The following is a 19,203-nucleotide window of genomic DNA, read 5'->3' on the forward strand; positions in this document are numbered from 1 at the left end:
CTGACTGCCTCAGCGGGTAGGGCGCAATGACCTTAACATTAACATGGGCCAGTGAGTGGCATCCTCCTGATAAAGTGAACTGGCATCTTAAGGTGCTTAACCATAGAGTTGGGAGGACTATGGGTGGAGCTTGGCCCCTTGTTAACTCTATAATCCTGACTTCCTGATTATCCTTATGGTAATTTCTGGGGGAGAGATTGTAATAAAGGGATTAGCCATCTTGGAACCAGGGTCTTTTTTCCTGCACGTGGGCTGCCGGTTGGAGCCCCGTGTCAGAGGTGTGCTTTCTCGCTCTGTGGTGGTGGTCTTGCTTCTTTTTCTTTTCCCGATAAACCTTTTCTTTTGTGGATTACTTGGAGAGTTATTTTTCACCAGTCAACACTCCACAACTAGACTCAGAACAACGGCTGGAAGGTGGGGAGTGGGGGGAGCCAATAAAAATTAAAAATACAAGTCTCTCTTAGCCTGATCCCTCAACCCACCCACCCCCTTTCCAGCCAATAGTCAGGCTCCAGTTGTGATTCCAGAAACTGCCAGCACCTCCTTTTGCCTGGTCTATCTCCACCCTGTCCCTGACCTCCCCCAACCCTATCTGAAAGCCCAAGCTGGGTGTGACCTGGCCCTTCCTACCTCCCCACGATATTCTAAACATACCTGTGCCTTGGCCTGCCTCACCAGCCCAGGACAGGGACCTGGGTCAAGGTGTTGAGTGGATTCCCGAGGCCCCCACACAAAACACACAGACACACAAGAGAAAGGGGTTCTCTCATCCTTTATCTCCGATGGGATCAACGGCCCTCCAGTGCCCGGTCTCGAGCGATGACAGCCTCCTCGAATTTGATCATGAGTGTGGTGCCCTTGTGCCAATGCGCCGTGACCTTGGCGGGGAAGCCGCTGTGTGTGAGCACTGCCTCCACAATGCCCGCCGTGAAGCTGGCACAGTTGAGTGTGCTGTTTTCCTTGGGTACCGAAATGTAGGTGTTGATGAGTGGTTCCCGCTCGATTATGTAGAAGGTTCGCGCATCGTCATTGGCCTGCTCCAGCTTGTCAGCCTCCTTGCCAAAGAGTGCCTTCCACACAGCGCCCTTTACGAAGAGCAGGGCGCCCAGCACCTTGGTCTCGCGCCGAGCACCTTTTTCGCGAGCCACCAGCGCATCCAGAACGCGAGCGCCCACCTGGCGGCCCAGTGCGGCCAGGCGTGCCTGCAGCTCCGCCACGGAGAAGACGCGGCTCTGGCAGTGCTGCACCAACTCTGAGAAGAGCAGCGCAAAGGCGCTCAGGCTCACCTCCGTGCGCGGCCGCGCCAGCGCGCGCTCCAGCAGTGCTGACTTCCCGCGCGTGAAGCGCGCCTCCATGCCGCCGCTGCCCTGCGGGAGAACAGGCATTGCCAGTGTTAAGGGTGGGAGGGAGAACCCTGGGACCCCCCGGCCCAGCCCCACGCGCTCTACTGCTGACTTCCCACATAGGAATTGATAAATGGAAGGAAAGGGGGCATTCACCTGTGTGTAAATCTCGCCTTCATTACGCCTAGCCAGCAAAGGATAAATGGGGGGAAGGGTGGGCTTATACCCTCGAGCAGGAGTGAGTTTAGGGGGAAGGTGTGAGGAGAGCCAGCAGGATCACAAGGGAGCGCTGGAAACCACCCCAACCCTCGAGTTCCAGATGATTCCACCTGCGTGAAAAACACCTTTGTACTCACTCCGCCACCTGTGGCCACAACTAGAAAACTAGTGAGAGGGTGGGGGTGCGGGGCATCAGACCTAGGGCTGGTGGGGTCAAGGACACAGTGCGCGGACACTGGCAATTGTCTCTCCCCTCGAGTGCACTACAGCACTGACTTCCTGCGGGGGAAGCGAACTTCCCTGTCTCTCCCCCTCTCCCCTTCGGAAAATCAGACACATGGGAGGTGGAAGTAGGGGTTGTGTCGAGACCAAAGGACAGGATTGGAGGTTTGAACAGACTTGGAGGTTTGAACAGACGAGATACAAGGGACAAGCCGGGGAGGGGACACACGCTGGGAATCCTTCCAACCCTGCTCCTTCGGGCTCGGGACATGGATGGGCCTGCATTTGTAAGAAAGACTGGGCGGGTGGAGGTGGGGGCGGAGAAGGTGTCGGGCGCCCGCCACCACCTTGCTCTCCACAAAGGTAGCTGGACTAGAGGGAGGAGGCGGACCGTCAGACCCGGGGCTTGGGGGAGCCAGGAGGGGGGACGCTGTGATCTTTCATCCCGGCGCTAGAAGCCACAGCGGTCGGTGGGAGAGAGACCGGAGAGGGGGGCTGTTGGAGAAACCCCGAGGAGTTGCTAAGACCCCCCACAATGTGGCTCTGCGGTGGGGGTGGCGGCGGATGGGGGGATCCCAAGAGCGCTGAGACCCTTCCTTCCCCTCCACCCTCACCCACTCAAGTGTGAGGCCGCCGCCCACGGCAGGTTCGGGAGGGAGAGCTGAGAATCCCGCCCCCACCAGGCAGGGACGGAGCCAGAGGCCGGAAGGGTCTGGGGATGCTGAAACCGCCCCCAAGAGGTCTGCGTGGAGGATGGGAAGACCAGCGGGGTCACAGGGGCTCCAGGACGCCCCCGCCCGGGTGCGCAGCCGCCTACATGGGTAGGGCTCAGCGCACGAGACGGGAGAGGGAGTGTGAAGACCACTCCACCGGGCTGCGATGAGGGGTAGTAAGCCGAACCGCGGAAAGGCCGGGGCCCTTAGACATCGCCCCCGCGCGAAGCGAACAGAGGAACCGAGGAGGAGCCCACCCTCCTTGCGGTCCCCTGGGTGGGCCGGAGCGGGCGGTCCGGGGATCGTGGACGCCGAAATCCTGGCCCAGGACCTATAGGCCCGCGGGGAGAGGTCGGAGCAGACACCGCCCGGCGCGGGTAGGGGGCGCGGGCGGCTGGGGGGTCTCACCGGGAACTGCAGCCGTCAGCTCGGACGAGCTGCTTTACGACGCCGTAAAAGGCCTTGTGTGCGCAGGCGCCTCGGCGGCCGGGCGTGTGGGCGGGGCGCGCGCGCCGTGATTCCCGAGAACAGCCGCCTGGGGTCGCGCGTGTCTGCGGGGCCAGACACAGGGATGCGGTCCCTTGGCAGGGCCCTTGCTGGCCTCGGTTGGCCCATGTTCACTGGGACAGTAACGTGGATGGTCACATTCTCAGGTGCACCCGTTTGACGATGGGTTACATGTGTACATATGTATATCTCAAGCCACAAACCCTCATGGGCACACATTCAGGGACACAGGGACTCATTTACTCTCTGGGTACACGTTTGTGGACACACAGGGACCCACTCGAGACATCGTTCTCACACGCTTTTATGCCCTCAGGGATCCTGGCATCATGTCCACCTGTTCACTGTGTGGCTTTTCCCATTCCCCAAATGCAAACACTTGCAGACCCTCACCCACCAGGCCCCAAAGCTCTCCAGTCGCTCCATTAACAGATCTGAAAGCCACTTTGTTTTCCCTTGGCCTTTATTTCCATGAACCACAAAATCTGAATGCAGAAACAGACCCACGTGTGTACATGCTCTGAACACCTTCCATGACATAATTAGGCACATTCACATTGACAAACACCTGTTCACGCAGGCACAGAGAGTGACAGGGCACACACCACACCACAATTACAGTGATATATTCCCCTGGTGTGCTACACACACACTTCCACTATGACACGTTTATACACACAACATACTGCAGGATACTCATGCTTGTTTATACTCATAGTGAAACATGCATGGGCAACACGTGTCAGTAACACCTACCCTCACAGTGACACACCTTTGTGGTCCCTGCTGACACAGCCACCCACTGTGACATGCATAACACAACATGCCACGATACATGTCACATAGACAGTGACACAGGCATGCACACCACACCCTCTGTGACGCCTACATTCAACATTCACCCAATACACCTTCCTGTGGGACACACTGAAATACCCACCCTCCATGAAATGCTTACCCCACAGACACACACACACGCACGCGCGCGCACACACACAACTCCACAACACTCATTCACCATGACGCATGATTTTCTATGTGTGGGGATGATGGACGGGTTGAGAGTAGGCTGGGGCCCCCATGTTCCATCTTCACTGGAAGGTACCACCCCGTCAAGGTACCAAGCCCTTCAGCCAGGGCTCCTATGTCTTCTTGTTTATGGAGCTGCAGGCTCTGGAGGAGTAGAGATGTGAGGTCAGGTAGATCACCCCCCAGCCCTTGGTAGAGAAGCTAGGGCCAAATCCAGGGCTCCACCTCCCCAGGCCCCAACTTACTTTGAGTTTGTAAATTCTGCAGCTTCTCAGAGATTTTATCTAGTTGAGTCTTGATTTGGCCTATGTCTGGTGGTAGGGAGAAACAGGAGGAAGCTGGGGTGGGGCCCCAGACAAGGCCTCCACTTTTATTGGAAGTCTTCTTGCCTGATCCCCAGGCTGGGATGCCGCAGAGCCTGTGCACTTAGGGTTTCCAGCAGCATTTAAATACCCCCCAAGTGACCTGAAGGTAACATCCATCACCCTTGCAAACCCTGCACTCTGGGAAGGCAAGACCTGTGCTGTCCCCTCCCCCGATTCCCCAGCACCACAATTCGCCCAGTGAAGGTCCACAAGGGCACCTGCTGGCAGCGTCCCCACTTTCTTGTGATAGTTCTGGACATTGCTGTTGACCGTGTCAATGAGCTTTTTGGTTTCGCTGATGCTCTTCTTGACATTGTTCCAGCCCTGCTTCTGCTCTTCCTGGCACTCCTGTGTTGAGTTGGAGACTGAGGGAATGGAGCAGGGATGTTTGTGTCACCACTGCTCTCCCTAGCCCCACCCCAACCCTTCAGGTCTTCCCCAGGCCCTCCCCTCACCATTCGAGAGCTCCTTTTTCAAGACCAGCAGCTCCTGGGACATCTCAGAATCTGTTCAGTATGGGGAGGACACGAAAACCCTTGAGGCATCCCAGTTCTGCAGGCCTGGGAGCAGGGGTGGGGGAAGGGAGAGGAACTGGGAGAAAGGGAAATGATGGGAACACTAGGCCTCCCCAGCTCCTTAGGACACCTCCGCACTGCCCCAATCCCCTCCCCCACCACCAAAACCCAAAAAACAGTCTACTCACTCTTCACCAGGACATAGGCCAACAGAATGATGCAAAACAGGGCAAGGAGAATGTACAGGCTCATGATGGCTCTGTGCAACCAATGGGGGACCTGGGCAGAGTCCGAGGACGGCCTGGACCGAGTTGGGACTGGGGCAGAGGCAGGACAAGGGCTCAACACTGCTACTCGGACCTTCAGTACTGACTAATACTATCAATAGCCCTGTCACCTACACCCACTCTTCCCAATACCATCAGCAGTTGGGACCGTCAACAACACTGCCACCAACATGCACCCTGACCTGCATTACCAGCATTTGTCCCTAACACTGTCACCATCATGCCCCCGCTCCCCATCTTCATCACCAACAGTCACAAATGTCAGCAGTAGCTGTCACCAACAGCCACCAACATCAATGCCCATTGTTGTCAGCATTGTTCCCATCAATAGCACCCTCATTAGTTCTGTCTAAGTGATTCCTTCCCAATCCACTACATTGTCACCTACTCACCATTACCATCACCCAAACCTTCACCAACACTTCCAACTGCACAATTACCACCACCTCTAAAGCTACCTTCACCACAGTCACACACAAGCCTTGATGCCACCACACCCCACACCACTGACCCCAACCTTCACATACATCTGCTGTTCCTGCAATGCTTTCCCACGGACCCCTCCCAAGGCTGTGGGATGTGGACTGGTGGGCGGCTGCTCACCCTTATTCTTGGGTGATGCATGACAGCCCTTTGGCTGGTCCCGGTTTCTGAAGGCCAAGGTGATATTCTCATAGTCAGGGTCATGTACATCTGTGGATGAGTCAGTGGGAAGCATTTGGAAATCTGCCTGGAGCTCTGGGGTGGGGGCTAGGGGTGGGGATGGGAGAAGGGCTCAGAAATCTTGGTTCACCAAACCCCCGAACACAACATATTTCTGGGGATAAAATATAAGGAGTAGGAACCTAAGATCTGTTTCTTGGTAAAGAGAAGAGGGTTGTATGAGCATTTGGGTGATACACACGCACACACATAAATTTTGGGGAGGGGAAGAAACCCTCTGACCCCCACTCTCAGCCCCTTACCTCTCTCATCTTAGCCTCTCCCTCTTGACCTCCTCCACCACCCCCAGGTACCTAACCTTTTTTATTGTCTGGGGTCCCCCGTTGCTTGTCTTTGGAGGCTGCTGCCTGCATCCTGGCCTCCTGGTTCATGTAGATTTCCTCAGCCTCCATGGTCCCCAGTGTGCCAATTTGTCCACACATATCTCCACCCACCGGAAGGTGTCTCAACAGATGAGGAAATCTCCGGGTTGGGGTACGGGCAAGGAAGGAGAGGTCAGCCTCCTCTTTTCAGGGATCCAGGACCCTCCACCCTAGGGCATCCTCACCCACCCAGATCAAGAGAGGTTTTAGGAGACCAGAAGTCTCAGGGAGGACCAAGAAGAGAAGCCCATAGACCCAGAGACAGAACATAATGGTCAGGAACTTGTGATGAAAGTGTTAGCTAACACTATGATCATTTTGCAATATATAAGTGTATCAAATCAACATGTTGTGCATCTTAAATGTATACAATGTAATGTGTCAATTGTATTCAATAAAAATAAATAAAAAAATTTAAATGGTCACCTTACCGGAAGCTGTGTGTGTGTGTCTACCTGGATGAACCTCATCTTCCTGTCCTCTCTCTCTCATAAGAGAGAAGCTGTGGCACCTCAGAGTCCTACCTTTTAGGATAGAGATACTCAGCGTTAGAGGCAGGATTCCTGGGTCCCCAATCCCACCCCAAAAAATTCTACTTCTTCAAAGCCCCGTGGAGGAAAGGAACGGATGTGAGGCAATGGTGCTAACCACTGGAGGTCCACAGCCTTATCTAGGACTGAGGCCAGACCCACGCCTTGACCTTCCTTTGACCTACTTTCCCTCAATCTGGAGACTTCAGACAGAGAAACACACACACTCACTCTCATCCACACATCTGCTCACCTACCCAGACCCACACACATGCATTTGCACACACACACACTCCTGAATACCCTCGGTCACACATCTGCTCATGTATATACATCACACACCCATTTACAAGCTTCCACATGTGTTTACCCAGAGAAACATACACGTTCATGCAGTCAGGCTCCTATACTCTGTTTAGGTGTCTTAACACTCTCTTTGTGTCTATCTGACCTTGAAAACTGGGGATAAAAATGAGACTATGTGTATAGGGAATTTTCTGTGCAAGTCTACAGCAGTGCTTTCCAAGAGAAATATATGAACCATATGTATAAAAATTTTTAGCAGCCACATTATAAAGATAAAGAAACAGAGTAAATTAATTTTATTTTATTCATTTTTTATTTTTAAAACAATTTTTATTGGGGAATTGGGGGAGGGGAACAGTGCTGGGGAATCAGGGGAAGGGGAACAGACAAGTTGCTGTCCTTTTGTTCTTCAGTCTAGTTGTAGAGGATGTTGCTTCACTGGCCCATGTTGGTATTATCATTGTGCTCTTCCCGGGTGAGGCAGATCGGTCTCCGGCCTCTGGACGGCCGCTCATGGCGGCTCTTGGCAGCTCACACTGGCTGCTGGCCACTCACGCTGGCTGTTAGTCATACACGGTAGCTTATGGCAGCCCACTGCAGCAGGGGCTGCAGCCTACGCTGTCACCGGAGACTCATGGCAGCCCAGCTCCAGGTCGAGCTGTTGTTCACCATCTTAGCTGTAGAGGGCAGTGTCACTGGCCCTAATGTGGGATCCAAACCGGGGCCCTGCTGCTCAGAGCTGGCATCCCAAGCCAGCTCTTAACCAACGTGCCACTCGGCCAGCCCTAAATTAATTTTAATAATGTATTTGACATAATATACCTAAACTATTATTGCTTCAGCATGTTGATGATATTTTTAAATTATTGATATATTTTACCTTGGGGGGTACTAAGTCTTCAAAATCAAATATGTACTTACACTTAAGGTGCATTTCAGTTTGGAAGGGTTACATTTAGAATGCTCAAGGACTGCTGTATTGGACAGTATTTATCTAGCGTGTTATAGTTTTCTCCCTTGGAAAAAGTAGGTAAAAGATTTTCTGACAATGTGCAAGAAGCGTTATGTTCTAGGTTTAAAATATATGATTAAATTCAAGATAGCTTTGGAACGGTCCCCCAAGATCTGGTGAGAATAATGTTCTCTTTCTTAAACTATTGCCAACCTCGTCTGCGCCAGGAAGATCTACCTAACAGTGATTAGGTGCCAGCTCCTCCCTCTGATGGTAGAAAGCAGTCAGCCATTGAGCAATTCAACCCCTTCTGATGTATCAGCCACAGAGATGGGCCAATGGGGAGCTGGCTTTGCTCTGATGGACAGGTTCAGGGGACAGGGCCACAGTCTTAACATCTTTCCCTGGTTCAGATGGGGTTAAGACTGGCTCCAGCCCACTGGACCTTGAGAAAAAGGCAGCAATGACACTTGGCGATCCATAAGCAACCATGTCACAGTGACCTGAGAGGGCTCCATAGGGCTGCCTGACCAGCCCCTTTCATGGGGTAACAGTCTCTACTTTCTTTTAAGAAAGCAAATGTGTCCTAATCAGGGATTGGCTTAAGGTAGGCACATGATCCAGGCCCAGTCAATCAGAGTCTAAGGTTTGCCACAGAGCTGGGCAATGAGCTAGACTTAACCAATGAGACTCAGGCATGGGACTTTTGTTGGGTTAATTTAAAAAAAGCCATTCTCTCTTTTTTCCCCTCCACTGGGGCTATCACACTGGGAGATTGTAAGCCTAACGCTGTGACAGGGGAGAAACTACTTGAGAGTGAAACCAGCACTGAGGAAAGCAGACCCTAGAGAGAGCCAAGTCCTGGAGATATCATGTGAGACCTTGGGTTTAGCTTCCTGAATCTTGTTCTAACCCTGGCCTCTCGGTTACATAATCCAGAAACTTCCTTTTTTTTTTTCTCAAGCGAGGTTGAAGTGGAGTCTGTGGCACTTGAAACATCTTGGCTACCACAGGTGGCTGGGCAGTTGAAGAAATAGAGGCTCAAGAAGGGGGCTTGCCTGTCCAAGGTCACATAGGCAGTACGATGTGATCTCCAAGTCTGGGTCCAGAGGATAACTGTACAGGAATTGAGCTCTCTGAGAAGACCCTTCTTGGGGTCCAGTTACAGGAGGGCAATTGGGCAGGGCTTGGAGACAAAGGCATACACTTCAGGGCCTTGGGAAAAGGGAGTGCTCCCCCTCCCCCAAATCAGTGAGGGAAAGGGACAGGCAAGGCACTAAATTCACATTCTCTGGTCCTGGGCACACTTTTGAGTCAGCGGTCGCACTCCAACCCCATGGTCAAAGTGGGGTTAGGAGAGAGGACCTGAGAGGGCAATCCTTGGATTGGAGTTGGGGGGGCTCCTCAGGCAGCAGGAGTGTTCATGATCTCAACTCAAGGCCTCCAGGATCAGACAGGGGACTGTGCCATCATAGTTGGTGGGTGGCATGGAAGGAGAGTCCAAGACATCCTGAAAACCAGGACCCCACCCTGTCACCCATTCTCCAGCCCCCGGAGCCTGCTGCTGGGAACTGTGACTTTTGAATCCAGGGTCCCTTTCAAGGCTGGGCACCAAGGGTTCTGAGGTCTTCATTTCTCAGGGGCTGGATTTTAAGACCCCCACCCCCCCCAACTTTCCTCGGGTTAGGATTCCCAGGAAACTAGACCCTGAATCACCTGGGTTTGTGCCCCCAGGGATGATAGAATTTTCCTTTTAAGGAATTGAGTCCAGACTGAGACCAGTGTTATCCAGGCTGGCATGGGGATTTGATGTTGGAAACATGAGAGTCTGTCCAGGGCATATATGTGTATATGAGCATGTGTCCCTATAGCCTTAGCCTCTGTCAGCATGTCTGTGTATTTCAGGGGTGCCTTCCTGTGTCCCTGTGTGTCTCTGGGAGTCTTCTGTGTGACAGTGGTAACTGGGTTGTGTGTGCACGTGGCCATGTGTAACTCGGTATATGTAGTGTGTGTACACCTGAGTGGTGTACCTGTGTGTGTATGTGGCTGTTTATTCAACAGACATTTCCTGAGCACTTACTATGTGCCACAATCTCCTTTAAGCACCAGAGACACACCAAAGAGCAAACCAGTTCCCTGCCCTGTGTCTTCATATTTGAGTGTTCATGAGGGCGTGTGTATGTGCCCTCTGTGGACTGCAAGTTGTAACTATTCAAAACTGCACCTGCACCTGTGAAAGCTTGAACCTGTGGTGCTTGGCCTCTGGTAGAAGTTCTCAGCAGGCCCGGGTGAAGACTTTTCTGTCCATAGCCATGGCTTTGCCTGAGCCTTGGGGTTCCTCGATGGGGTGGAGACTGTAGGGGCTCAGAGCTCTGGACTGAGGGATAATTCAGGGGTCTAACCTGATGCTGAGGTTGCTGGAGCCCTGGAGTATGTGTGGAGTGGGGGCAGGGATCCCTGTCTCATCCAGACCCAGACCCCAGATGAAGCCTCACTGTGGGGGCTGGGGGAGAATGACCAAGCAACTTCTTGGAAGGCCCAAGACCCGAGTGTGACCGTCAAGGTGGCCTCACAGGTAACTCACTTTTGCTCCTGAAGGAGGCCATGAACCCTTTCTCGGAGGTAGAGGTGGGGGCCAACATGGGAGGAGGGGGAAATGGGGCAGAAGAAAGACACAGTCGCCCCCTCCCCATCTCTGCCTCCCTCTAGCGTCTACACGCCCCGCTCTTTTCAGAGACGCAGGATCAGTTTCCGCACCCCACAAAAGACCCTCTTCTGCATCTTTTCAGGGTTTATTTCCAGCCCCATCCCTCAGAGGCCTGGCCACGCACCCCGGGGCCCTTGCCCGGCTCAAGCAACCTTAGGGCTGCAAACGACAGCAGCGCGCTCCGGTCCAGTCCATGCCTGCGCACTGGCAGTGGCAGGTAGTCTCGGCACGCACGTCCCACGAGCCACAGGCGGAGCCACACGTGCAGCCGGTGACAGCAAAGCCTGCCGGCAGTAATGAAAAAAGCTTGGACCCCAAGCTGGAGGCTTCATGGTGGAGGTCTAGGGAGCTGGAGGTTCCCACTCCAGGGAATGGCAGTCGGGTGCGTGGGCTGTGGGGAGGCTGGCGACTGGGAGCCTGGACACCAGTGTCCTAAGGAAATGGGGTCCCGCCGCTTGGACAGGAAGAAGGCTAGGGGTGCAGACCAGGACCCTAGGGAAGTAGAAGCTGGGACTCCATGGTCCTAGAGAAATAGAGGTTGGGCATGGGGGAGGGGTTTACAGGGTACTGGAACAGAACTGAGAGCATGGACAATGGACTTCTGTACTCACCTGCGGGACAGGAGGCCAGGGCCCCCCTGGAGGTGACACTCTGGCAGTTCAGACCAATGTTTCTCACTGCCTCACGAACTGCAGGAGGGAGTAGGAAGGGGTCTGTGAGACCAAGCTGCCCAGGCCCCGGTGGCTTGGAGATAGGCATAGGATCTAGAAAATTCCCTTGAGGAGGGCCCAGGTGGTCCAGGGCCTTGTGGAGAGCCTAGGTGATGGGGAGTTTACCTGGAGTGTGTCTTGAGGTGGGTGTTTTGGAGGAAGGAGGGTTTGGAGCTTTGGTTAAAGGTGGAGCTGGATGGGGTTGGGATTGGGTCAGGTTTAGAGTTATGGTTTGCTTAAGGTTGGGTTTGAACTTGAGGTTTCGTTGGGGTTGTGGTTGTGGTTCGGTTGGGTTTGGGGTTGAGGTTTGGTTGGGGTTAGGCTGAAGGTATAGGTTTATCTGGGATTGGAGTTAGGGTTGGGTTGGGTTGGGTTGGGGTTGAGCTTTGGTTCAGGTTGGAGTTGGGGCTGACTTGCCCTTTGCTCCAGGAATCGAATCAGAGGGGCCTCTGAGGTCCCTCCTGTGGTTGAATGTGAAAGTCCTTACTTTGGGAGCTGGTGGCATCCTGGATCTTTTCATTGATGGCTTCGTCTACGGGACACAGCGACTTGCCATGCACCAGCAGCCCCAGGACAGGGAGGAAGAGGAGAGAGAGAGCCTTCATCCTGCAGGACTGGAAGAGGGAACCAAAAGACCCACAGCTGGGTCAGCCCCTGTCCATCCTGGGGAGGGTCAGGCCCACAGAGCACGTGGAATCTGGAACCCTGGGTCCCTGTGGAGAATGGGGCTGAAGCCCCTGCTTTGCCTCCCGCCAGGGCTCTGGGGAGAAGCAGGAGCAGCTGTTGCTTACCTTTTCGGCAGACTCAGCAGGCCAAATCTTGGACACAATTCCATGCTGCTGCCACATCTCCCTCTTTAAGGCCTCTGGGTGTGGGGCTTCCTGTCTTGCATAATACTACCTTTATTATGTGGTACATAATACCACATAATACCTCCTGGCCCTCCCTTTCCAAATCCGGGACCAAGAGGAAGCCCCGAGAGCAAGCTGCAGGGGCCCAGGGGTAGAAGCTTTGTCCCCCTTCAAGAGCCCTCCCTCCCCACATCCGTGCTGGGACTGGTCCAGAAGGTAGCGCCTGCGGGATGATTCCAGAAGCCATATTACAAGAGACAGGTAGAGAAAGGAGTTTGCAAGTAAGGGTAGGGAACATAAACATGACCACAATAACATCCCTGTGTGCGAATTGCAGATCATGTTCATATCCAAATGCCTACCAGCAATAGAATGGATAAATAGAAGCACAGTTTATCCTCAGTGGAACAATCTACAATGGTCTGTGGGCCAAATCCTGCCAGCTATCTATTTCTGTATGACCCATGAGCTAAGAACGGTTTTTACTTTTTTTGTTTCTTTCCAATAGAAATTGATATTTTAAGTGGTGGTAAAAGACACATAACAAAATTTACCATTTTAACTATTTTTAAGTGTACAGTTCAGTGGCGTTAAGTACATTCACAATGCTGTGCAGCTACCACCCCTATTCATTTCCAGAACTTTTTTACCTTCCCAAACTGAAACTCTGTCCCCATTAAACACTAACTCCCCATCCCCGTCCCCAACCCTCTGGCACAACCATCTACTTCCTGTCTATGAATCTGACTCCTCTGGGGACCTCATATAAGGGGAATCACAGTGTTTGTCCTTCTGTGTCTGGCTTATTTCACTGAGCACCATGTCCTCCAGGTTCATCCATATTGTATAGCATGTACCAGGACTTCATTTGTTTTTAAGGCTAAATTCCATTTTATGTTACATTCGTTTACCCATTCATCTATTGATGGACAGTCCAGTTGTTCCTTGGCTATTACAAGTGATGCTGTTATGAACATGGTTGTGCAAATATCTCTTGGAGTCCCTGCTTTTAATTATCTTGGGTGTACACCCAGGAGTGGAATTGCTGGATTACATGGCAATTCTATATATTTGAACTTTGGGGAGCAACTGCTGAGCAGTTTTTACATTTTTAAATTGTTGAAAAAATATTTAGTATTTAGTGGCAGATGAGAAGTATATGACATTCAAATCTCATTCTCCATAAGTAAAGTTTTCTTAGCACGCTTTCACACCCACGTTTTCATTATCATCTGTGGCTGCTTTAGCAGAGTTGAATAATTGTGACAGAGACCATATTGAGGCAGGACATGGAGCTTAGGAAATTGACAGCCCCCTCCAAGGCACAATGTGAGGTGCTTCACTGGTTATACCAGTAACAGAGTGAATGTATCCAGTACCTACAGCTGCAGAAAAGTAAGAACCAGTTTCTTCCAACTAGGCAGATCCCTATGAACACGACCTGACCCTTAGATAATTATAATGTCATTATAATCTCAATTGTGTTGCGGCTCCTGCGACTCCCATCGTGCACCTGGTGCCATGACAGTTCTGGAAGAACCAAATAAGGAAGAAAAAGCAGGAAATTGAGGGTACCACCCAGGAGGAGAAGATGAATGAGCCACATCAGTGGGACATCACCAATTCCATCCTGGGAGGTATAAATACCTCTGATTATGACTTCCTCAGTACGACTCTTCTCCGAGTGCACCCTCACTTTCCTCTCAAGGGTATACTTTCATTTTCAATAAATCACACTCACTTTCCTGCATCTGTCTCACTGTTGAATTTTTTCTTGCACGCTGCTCTTGGTTGAATCCTCTCTTGGACATCCCCATGAGCCTCTGGCAACAATATGGCCCACAAAACTAACCACATTTACTATCTGGTCCTTTACAGAAAAAACTTTTGCCTCACCCTGGTCAACAGCAATGAGTGTGAATGAGAGACCGATGAATGGATTGCAGCTACATGCAACAGTTTGGATGATTCTCACCAATGTAATGTTGAGCAAAAGTGCCCAGACACAAAAGAGAACGTACCACAGAAATCCTTATTTGCATGCTTTTCTTTAAGCCTGTTATATTTTAATAAAAGTGGTGTGTGTGTGCGTGTGTGTGTAATCCCTGTGTAGACACTACAGTACACAGGGCCAAATATAAACTACATTTATTGAGCACCAACTATGTGCCAGATGTTGCACTAAGCTCTGTGCATCTTGTAGGGAGCAAAGGGGCATTCCTGCCCCCGTGCAATTTGCCCTTGCCTGTCCGGGAAGACAGACACCAAGAGAACACTTAATCAGCCTCCAATTTCACCTGTCATCGGTGCCCTGAAGGAGAGGAACACCATTCTGGGAGAACTTCTGACAAGAATCTAGCCCCAAAATACAGGAACCCAAGAAGGTTTTTGTGGAGGAAGAGATGGCTGAGTGGAAATTGGAGGATGAGCAAGCATTAACCAGGAGGACAAGCCAGAGAAAACATTCCCGGCGAGGGAATTGCATGTCCCAAGAGGAAGGACAAAGGGCACCAATTTTGAAGAACTGAAAAAACACTAGTGGGGCAAGAAGGCAGAGAGCTTGGTTGGGATAAATGAATCCCACAGGTTCCCTTCTTTGAAGACTCTGTCAACGAAGAAAAAGTTTAGGCTGTAATAAAGAATAAGTGGCATTTATTTGAAGTTGGGGTTTGTACAGGCAAAACCTACAAGGCGTAACTCTTTCCTGCAAACAAAGGGTTGCTGCTAGGTTAACAGGCCTAACTCTTTCCTGCAAACAAAGGGTTGCTGCTAGGTTAACAGGGCTTGGTTAATTCCAATATGCAAATGAGGGGGGTGAAAACTACAAGGAGGAGGTCAAGTCCATAGGTGTCCACGCAGCGGTTGTTCCAGGATGTGTATGGCTCAGCCTTGAGCTGAGTTTAGCAACAAGTTAGCAACTGAAGAGCAGCTCTGAGAACTGAGGCACAAGACGTGCAGAGGCCCCACTTCCAGAATAGCCTCCAGACTGTACTTTAAGTGGGTCTCTTAGCAATGCTTGTTCCATATTATTGTTTTTTTTCATTACCAACCCCCACAGTTTGGGCAAAGGGTAGCTCGAGAGGTGGCAAAAATCATTTTTTCAGAGCTCTCATTTTTCAAACTTTTTAGTCTCAGAACTTTTCAGATAAAAGCTTTTGAGGAGTGCAGAAGAAGTGGGGAGATTGAGAGTGCAAAGCAGGGAGACTATGTGGAAACCCTGGAAACTCACTTTGAAAACCATTGGTTCGGTAGCAGGAAAAGTCCACGTGTCCCTTCTCTTTTTAAAAAAGTCCTTTCATTTCCCCTGAGTTCTACCAGTGACTCTTGAGCTCTACTGGCTTTAATTTTGCACCTTATGTTATCTGATATAATTTGCAGAGTCAAGTCTTTAAAAAAGTACAATAGGACAATCATACACTTGTAACTTTTAAAAATCCATTCTACTGGGCCGGCCAAGTGGTGCAATGGTCAAGAACTGGCTTAGGATGCCAGAGAGCCCCGGTTCGGATCCCACATACGAGGGTCACTGACACTGCCCTCCACAGCTAAGATGCTGAACAACAGCTCATCCTGGAGCTGGGCTGCCCTGAGTCGCCGGCGACGGTGTAGGCTGCATCCCCTGTGGCAGTGGGTTGCCATGGGCTACCGGGCATAGGCTGCAGCCCCTGTGGCAGTGGGTTGCCATGGGCTACCGTGTGTAGCCAGCAGCCAGCGTGAGCGGCCAGCAGCCGCAGTGAGCGGCCGTCCAGAAGCCGGCGACTGATCTGCCTCGCCCGGGAAGAGCGCAATGATGGTGCCAACTTGGGCCAGTGAAGCAACGTCCTCCCCAACTAGACTGAAGAACAAAAGGACAGCAACTTGTCTGTTCCCCTTCCCCCAATTCCCCACCGCTGTTCCCATCCCCCCAATTCCCCAATAAAAATCTTTAAAAAAATAAAATAAAATAAAAATAAAAATCCATTCTACTGAGCTATAATTCCCATACAATAAAGCTCATCTATCTTAAGTATTCAGTTGGATGCATTTTAACAAATGTATATACCTGCATGCTGCATAACTGTTTTGTTTTTTGCAAGTATTTTTTTTTAATCACTGTAATTTACACACAGTAACATTCACACTTTTCAGTGAGTTCTGAGTTTCGACAAATGCATGGTTGTAGAACTATCACTGCCAAATAATAATTTAAATTACAACTGGAAAACAAAAGTGGCTTCTGAAAGATCTGAAGGAAATCTGTGTCCTGAAGCCACAAAAAGGTGATTTTTCTACCGCATACAGCTGGTTTCCCATATAGCTGGTTTTCCAGTGCGTTTGAAGACCTTGTGAATATTCATAACAGTTACCAGCTCATTCTCTCTCTGTTAATACACATTTGCCCTTGAAGGGTTATTTTGAACAAAGGGTCCCTGTATGACTAGGAAGTCTAGAAACTTTTGCCACATTCTGTGAAACTGACCTCGACAGGCAACCCACACTTCTGATTGGTTGCCGTCATAGATGATAACTTGTTGCCTGAGTGACACTGTTGCAATGACTCGTGGTTCTGCCAAATCAGAAAAGGATCATTAACAGTTGCATCCTGTCTGTCTTACAGAAATGTTGTAAAGAAAAGGAAAAGTTTTGGAACACTTTCAGATTTTTTTAGCAGCGAGTTGGAGAACTTTGCCTCTTTTATGTCAATACTTGGGGGAGGGAGTGTGGATCTGCCTTGCAGAATGGGAGAGGACAAGTGGGTGGCTCTGGCAGGACCCACTGGGGGCCAGGCTGTGCCTTGGGACAAGGAGCGGCAAGAAACTTGAGGGTGGGGTGGTGAAAACCGTGGCAATTTTTAGTGTGAACAACCCAAGATTTTTCTTTGCAGAGACCCACTCCCGCCTCTGTGTTCCCCTGGCTCTTGCCTTCTTATAGAATATAATCAATCATTCACTTCCAAGCTCCCAAGTCAGTTCTGACATGATCATATCTACTAATTGTTGAATGCTTATGCCTGTGATGAGCAATTTACTCATAGGGCCTCATTTAATCACCACCTCTCAGGTAGCTATGATTATTATCTCTACTTTACAAAAGGGGAGGCTGAGGTCCAGAGAGGCTAAGTGACGTGCCCTGGGTCACACAGCCAGTTGGAGGAGCTAGGATTGAACTTGGGCGGTCTGGCTCCAGGACCTGCACATTTCAGCCCCAAGAAGTGTGTGTTGGCAGGGAGATGGGTGGAGGGGCTCCCTGGATGGCCACAGCCACTGTCCCTGATTTTCTTTAAAAAAAAAAAAAGAAAAAGAAAAAGAAAAAAAAAGACTGTTCTTTTGAGAATATTCCTACAGCTTTTCTTTTTTCTATCCAAGAAATGACAGAAATAAAATGTCCCTGTTTAAAAAAGAATTCAAAGAATTCAGAAGTTTATAAAAGTTCCTCCATATTCCTACTCATCTGAAATAACCAAGAAAAGAAAGGGGATGGTTTTATGAAATAACCTGCACCCTTCCCCCAAGTCGAGGAACTGTGAATAAAAGAGAATGGTGGGGGGTGGGGGAGCATCTGGCCATAGCTTTGGAGAATAAAACTTGGCCACAATCATCAATGCCTCAGCCTCCACTATGTACCCCAGCGTTCCCCACTGTGTGCAGTTTTACAGAGGAGAAAACGGAGATTTCAGATCTAGATTTGTGTGATACTGATACAGGGCAAGCAAGTACCTGGCCCCCCCACTCCCTCCGAGCCCCACACTGAAAAACTTTTAAGTTTTCTTTCCTATAGAAATTTTAAGTCTCCTTCTCTCTAATTTCTAAGCTCCTTAGCCCCTGGCTTTGATTACTCTTCTCATCAGTTTCTGAATCCTAGACTCAAGATTGCTCCTAGCCTGAATCATAGAATGTCTCACTCTCCTGCTTCAGATAGCTACTGAAAAACCTGTGACTTCCTAACATCCCCCAAGCCATTCCGGACTTAACTCTTGGATAATTCCATCCCAGAGACTAAATAGGCTTTAACATCCCCCCAGGCCAGTATACTTCTTGATTGTAATCACTGAAGCCTAATGATTCTTTCCAACCCATTCTGGGCCCAGCTCCTGGACAATTGACAGCCATCTGAGTGACCAGTTGAATGGCCACAGGCTCTATAAGAGTTAATGGATTTATTAATTAAAATCTATTTTTCCTCATTCAGGGGCCTTGAAGATATAGATGATACCCCAGCAAGATTGGCAGTCGCAACCAAAGAAGCCAATGGGGTCTTCCAGGCGGATCTCGGGACCCCTTCCTCTCATCTGAGATCAGCTAGGGTGAGAGTTCCGTGAATCCCCCAATGGGCAGGGACAGCTCTATGTCCCTGCCCAGCAGGAAGCAGATACAGAAGAGACCTCCTGTCCCTCATCTTCCCATAGAGATTTTATGGGGATCACGTCTCTCCAGGAAGGCAGGCAGTTAGAGACAGACATTGGGTCTCTGCATTCCTGCACATCCAACACAACCCACAGAATGCAACCACCCAAAAGACCTCCCCTCTCCATCGCCTCTCCACCCAAAACTTCCCCTTTTCATTGCAATTATCTACCCCTATGAGGGAACAAATGAGTACAAAACGCCCTACTGGATTAGACCAATCACTCACACCTGTGCAGTAAAGGCCACTGTAAGGGACCCAGGCCCAGGCCCTAGGCTAGGGCACCCCCCCACCCCCCCCCCAAAAGGAATTTAAAAAGCTCCTGCTTCAGCAAAAGTTAGCAAAGTATCTTGTCAAGAGACTAGGAAAAGATAAGCTAGGTATGCTTTATAGCTTACTTAATTAGGGAAAAGATAAGTTGGGTAGCTTGTTAGGAAAAAATAAACAAGTCATGTTTTATAGCCCGTCAAGAAGATAA

The 19,203-nt window shown here is 50.5% G+C and overlaps 3 protein-coding genes across 6 annotated transcripts; all 3 read right to left on the reverse strand.

Annotated features, from left to right (window-relative positions):
* Positions 1-754: 754 nt before the first annotated feature.
* Positions 755-2,982, reverse strand: TRAPPC5 (trafficking protein particle complex subunit 5). Of its 3 annotated transcripts, none has more exons than XM_019667610.1 (2): positions 2,906-2,982; positions 755-1,367 (listed from the first exon to the last, which is right to left on the reverse strand). In XM_019667610.1, exon 2 carries the CDS (start codon positions 1,353-1,355, stop codon positions 789-791), a length of 567 nt encoding a protein of 188 aa, XP_019523155.1. In that variant the 5' UTR covers positions 1,356-1,367; positions 2,906-2,982; the 3' UTR covers positions 755-788. The 3 variants fall into 3 exon arrangements, with proteins under 3 accessions (XP_019523155.1, XP_019523157.1, XP_019523156.1); XM_019667612.1 differs by having other exon boundaries at positions 2,755-2,958; XM_019667611.1 differs by lacking the exon at positions 2,906-2,982 and adding an exon at positions 1,500-1,670.
* Positions 2,983-3,449: 467 nt separating this feature from the next.
* On the reverse strand, positions 3,450-6,560 carry MCEMP1 (mast cell expressed membrane protein 1). 2 transcript variants are annotated; one of them, XM_019667608.1, is made up of 7 exons: positions 6,222-6,560; positions 5,804-5,950; positions 5,102-5,230; positions 4,854-4,904; positions 4,617-4,763; positions 4,279-4,344; positions 3,450-4,177 (listed from the first exon to the last, which is right to left on the reverse strand). In XM_019667608.1, exons 1-7 carry the CDS (start codon positions 6,343-6,345, stop codon positions 4,161-4,163), a joined length of 681 nt encoding a protein of 226 aa, XP_019523153.1. In that variant the 5' UTR covers positions 6,346-6,560; the 3' UTR covers positions 3,450-4,160. The 2 variants fall into 2 exon arrangements, with proteins under 2 accessions (XP_019523153.1, XP_019523154.1); XM_019667609.1 differs by having other exon boundaries at positions 5,804-5,893; positions 6,222-6,553.
* A 4,305-nt stretch (positions 6,561-10,865) lies between these two features.
* RETN (resistin) lies at positions 10,866-12,345 on the reverse strand. The gene is made up of 4 exons (XM_019667619.1): positions 12,282-12,345; positions 11,978-12,104; positions 11,392-11,469; positions 10,866-11,064 (listed from the first exon to the last, which is right to left on the reverse strand). Exons 1-4 carry the CDS (start codon positions 12,336-12,338, stop codon positions 10,934-10,936), a joined length of 393 nt encoding a protein of 130 aa, XP_019523164.1. The 5' UTR covers positions 12,339-12,345; the 3' UTR covers positions 10,866-10,933.
* Positions 12,346-19,203: the final 6,858 nt, after the last annotated feature.

This window comes from Hipposideros armiger, unplaced genomic scaffold, assembly GCF_001890085.2.
Source record: "Hipposideros armiger isolate ML-2016 unplaced genomic scaffold, ASM189008v1 scaffold_502, whole genome shotgun sequence".
Taxonomy (NCBI): domain Eukaryota; kingdom Metazoa; phylum Chordata; class Mammalia; order Chiroptera; family Hipposideridae; genus Hipposideros; species Hipposideros armiger.

Excerpts from the sequence above, each read along its gene's own strand:
- TRAPPC5 (XM_019667610.1), bottom strand. The coding sequence starts at position 1,355 with ATGGAGGCGCGCTTCACGCGCGGGAAGTCAGCACTGCTGGAGCGCGCG.
- MCEMP1 (XM_019667608.1), bottom strand. The coding sequence starts at position 6,345 with ATGTGTGGACAAATTGGCACACTGGGGACCATGGAGGCTGAGGAAATC. Across the intron at positions 5,231-5,803 it reads TGCATCACCCAAGAATAAGG|TCCCAACTCGGTCCAGGCCG; the intron begins GTGAGCAGCCGC and ends CCTCTGCCCCAG. Across the intron at positions 4,345-4,616 it reads AGTGGGGACGCTGCCAGCAG|ACATAGGCCAAATCAAGACT; the intron begins GTGCCCTTGTGG and ends CCCTACCACCAG.
- RETN (XM_019667619.1), bottom strand. The coding sequence starts at position 12,338 with ATGTGGCAGCAGCATGGAATTGTGTCCAAGATTTGGCCTGCTGAGTCT. Across the intron at positions 11,470-11,977 it reads GGATGCCACCAGCTCCCAAA|TTCGTGAGGCAGTGAGAAAC; the intron begins GTAAGGACTTTC and ends TCCCTCCTGCAG. Across the intron at positions 11,065-11,391 it reads CCTGGCCTCCTGTCCCGCAG|GCTTTGCTGTCACCGGCTGC; the intron begins GTGAGTACAGAA and ends TACTGCCGGCAG.